General features: G+C 29.8%; 1 protein-coding gene across 1 annotated transcript; it reads left to right on the forward strand.

The window, feature by feature from the left end:
• Positions 1–1,043: 1,043 nt before the first annotated feature.
• LOC137836919 (mogroside IE synthase-like) lies at positions 1,044–3,028 on the forward strand. The gene is made up of 2 exons (XM_068645715.1): positions 1,044–1,794; positions 2,112–3,028. Exons 1-2 carry the CDS (start codon positions 1,150–1,152, stop codon positions 2,841–2,843), a joined length of 1,377 nt encoding a protein of 458 aa, XP_068501816.1. The 5' UTR covers positions 1,044–1,149; the 3' UTR covers positions 2,844–3,028.
• Positions 3,029–3,541: the final 513 nt, after the last annotated feature.

The raw sequence follows: 3,541 nt of genomic DNA on the forward strand, positions 1-3,541 counted from the left end.
CAAGATATTTTAGGAAACAAAAAAATATATGAAATAAAACTTACCATCCCTTGGAATTTTTCATTATGAACACAAAATCATCTCGTCAAATGAATTGCAATCAGATCACACTTATATTATCTATAACATTTGTGAATAATTCTTCTTTTTTAATTCTTATTTTTTTCATAATTTTTTACTATTTTACAGAAAAAGAGTGGACACACATGTTCTCACTACTAATAGTAATAATAATAGTGTGTTTTTTTTTACTATATAAATAAAATACTTTATTCCCAATTGTAGAGTTGAAGACAAGTTGGGACGAATTTGTTTCTGTTTCTATTGAACTAAAATGGTTAACTTGCTTATATACTTGAATATGAATTTGGTCTGAGCAAAACATAGAAATATGAAAAACAAGATTGATTTAACTAAAATTAAATTAACAAATTAGAATAAGTTACTATTATATCTTTTATTTTTAAAATTTTCTTCAATACTATTTTTTAAAATCTACAAAAAAAAAACCCTTATTTTTTTTTAAAACATTACTTTTACATTTTCATATATTATACTAACCCTTTTTTTTAATTTTAAAAAAATACATGATCATTAAATAGAAATTAATTTTAAAAACAAAATACTAGAAGAAAATTATTAAATAAAAACTAATTTTAGATAAAAAAAATAATTAATTATTAACAATTTATCTATCATAATTAATCAAGTGAGTTTGACTCCCTTAATTTTGTAAGATATTGTTAAAATTTATTTTAAATTCGTTATTTTCATAATCTTTAAAAAGTATATAATTAATGTTGATATTAAACTGAGTTAGACAATTAAAAATATAAGACTGTCTCATTTAAAAAATTAAATAAAAATTAATCTCAAAAGTTAGTGCAACCAATTTAACCTTAACCATAGAGAAGATTGAATTAATGGAGCATAGCCATGCTAAACCCTATCCAATTCTGAACCGCAAATTCAATTCCTTAATAATGTTGATGTGATAGGTAAAACATGAATTGACGTGATTTGTAATTGTATTAACTTGCATGTTATAAAAAAGTCCTTTTATTGTCCTTTTACATGGAGTAAATCAACCCCTCAGCTCTTCAACATCACAAGCAGTCACCAAGAACAAGTTGAGATTCATCAGCAAAAATGGAGAAGAAAAAGATGGGTAGGAGAGCACACTGTTTGGTGTTGTCATATCCAACTCAAGGTCACATTAATCCCTTGCTTCAATTCTCCAAGCTATTGGAACGCCAAGGGGTCAGAATAACTTTTGTCACAACTCGTTCCTTCTGCAGTAACCTCCAAACTGTGCCTCCTTCTATCGCCCTTGAAACCATCTCTGATGGCTTTGACAAAGGGGGGCCAAGAGAGGCTGGGGACTACAAACTCTATATCAAACGTTTTTGGGAAGTTGGGCCACCCACCTTTGCAGAGCTTCTTGAGAAACTTGGTAGATCAAAAGATGAGCATGTTGATTGTGTTGTCTATGATTCATTCTTCTCTTGGGCACTGGATGTGGCCAAGGGATTTGGGATAGCTGCAGCAGCTTATCTGACTCAAAACATGGCTGTGAATAGCATATACTATCATGTTCACTTGGGGAACTTGCAATCTCCACTCACACAGGATCAGATTTCTCTTCCTGCCTTGCCTAAGCTTCATCTTCAGGACATGTCTTCTTTCTTCTTTGATCAAGATTTGTGTTTACTTGATTTTATGGTTTCTCAGTTCCCCAGTATTCACAAAGCTGATTGGATCCTGTGCAACACATTCTATGAGCTGGATAAGGAGGTAACAACCAAGCAATTTCAATGTATATACATTCTGTTTAACTTAAATGTTTCCTTTTGTGTTTTGTATCAAGTTACACTGAAAAACCATATTACTTGAGAACTTGTCTTATGATTAGAAAGATTAGAAATACAAATATAAATCTGTATGCCATTTTTTAATAATTATAAAGTAAAGCAAAATTATATGTTTTTTAAATAATCATGATTAAATATTTTTCTTCATATATATTAATATATATATTGAGATAAATAGATGTGTAATTTTTATTTTCTCCAATTTTGCATGTAATATTTTGTGACTACAAACATTTTTAGGCAGCAGATTGGATTGTGAAGGTTTGGCCAAAACTTAAGACTACAGGACCAAACATTCCATCATTCTTTTTAGACAAACAATATGAAGATGACCAAGAATATGGGGTGACACAATTCAAGAGTGAAGAATGCATGGAATGGTTAGATGATAAGCCAAAAGGGTCTGTTGTTTATGTATCATTTGGGAGTATGGCTTCCTTTGGTGAAGACCAAATGGAAGAAATAGCATTCTGCTTGAGAGAGTGCTCCAGTTATTTCTTGTGGGTGGTGAGAGATTCTGAAGAAACCAAACTTCCTAAAGATTTTGAGAAGAAAACAGAAAAGGGTTTGGTGGTAAAATGGTGTTCCCAATTGAAAGTTCTTGCTCATGAGGCTGTTGGGTGTTTTGTGACACACTGTGGTTGGAATTCCACATTAGAAACTTTGTGCTTAGGAGTTCCAACAGTTGCAATACCATATTGGTCAGACCAACAAACAAATGCAAAGCTTATTTCAGACGTTTGGAAAACTGGAATTAGAGCTCTTGTTGATGAGAAAAAGGTTGTGCAACGAGAAACTTTAAAGCATTGTATAAAGAAAATAATGGAGGGATGTGAAGAAATGAAGACCAATGCCATTCAATGGAGGAATTTAGCAGTAAGAGCTCTTAGTGAAGGTGGTAGTTCTTATGAAAACGTCAAAGAATTTGCGAATCAAATTTATGAAATTCACAAGCTTCATGTTCTAAAATAGAAATTGCTTTTTGATCAGCATAGTTGTTGTTTTGTATTTCCATGTAATAGGTTGGTTAATAATTCAGAATATTCTTAAGCTTCATGTTAAGACAGATAATTCATGTTATATTTTCATACGAACATTTTATCATACTGAATAGTTATTTTAGTTTATCAATAAATTTGAAAATGACCAGTGGTAAATTTTCGCATTGTGTATATATAGAACATGTTGTATTATCTTCTATATAATCTAAATTGATGGAGTAAAATGTATAAATTGTTATAAACCCTAAAAAGTAAAAAATAAAACATTAAAAAAAATTATGTCAATAACATCCGAAAAATACATGAATTGCATGAAATCAAATGATCAAACACGGACACTAAAACTATTTCCATGAATTAAGATATTTTAGGAAACAGAAAAAAAAATATATGAAATCAAACTTACCATCCCTTAGGAATTTTTCATTCACAATTGGCCCATGAACACAAAATCATCTCGTCAAATGAATTGCAATATTATCTATAACATTTGTGAATAATTCTTCTTTTTAATTCTTATTTTTCATATTTTTTTTTACTATTTTACAGAAAAGAGTGGACACACATGTTCTCACTACTAATAGTAATAATAATAATAATGTGTTTTTTTTTACTATATAAAAAAATACTTTATTTCCAATTCTAGAGTTGAAGACGAGTTGGAACGAA

The sequence above is a fragment of the Phaseolus vulgaris genome, chromosome 4 (genome assembly GCF_000499845.2).
Source record: "Phaseolus vulgaris cultivar G19833 chromosome 4, P. vulgaris v2.0, whole genome shotgun sequence".
NCBI lineage: Eukaryota > Viridiplantae > Streptophyta > Magnoliopsida > Fabales > Fabaceae > Phaseolus > Phaseolus vulgaris.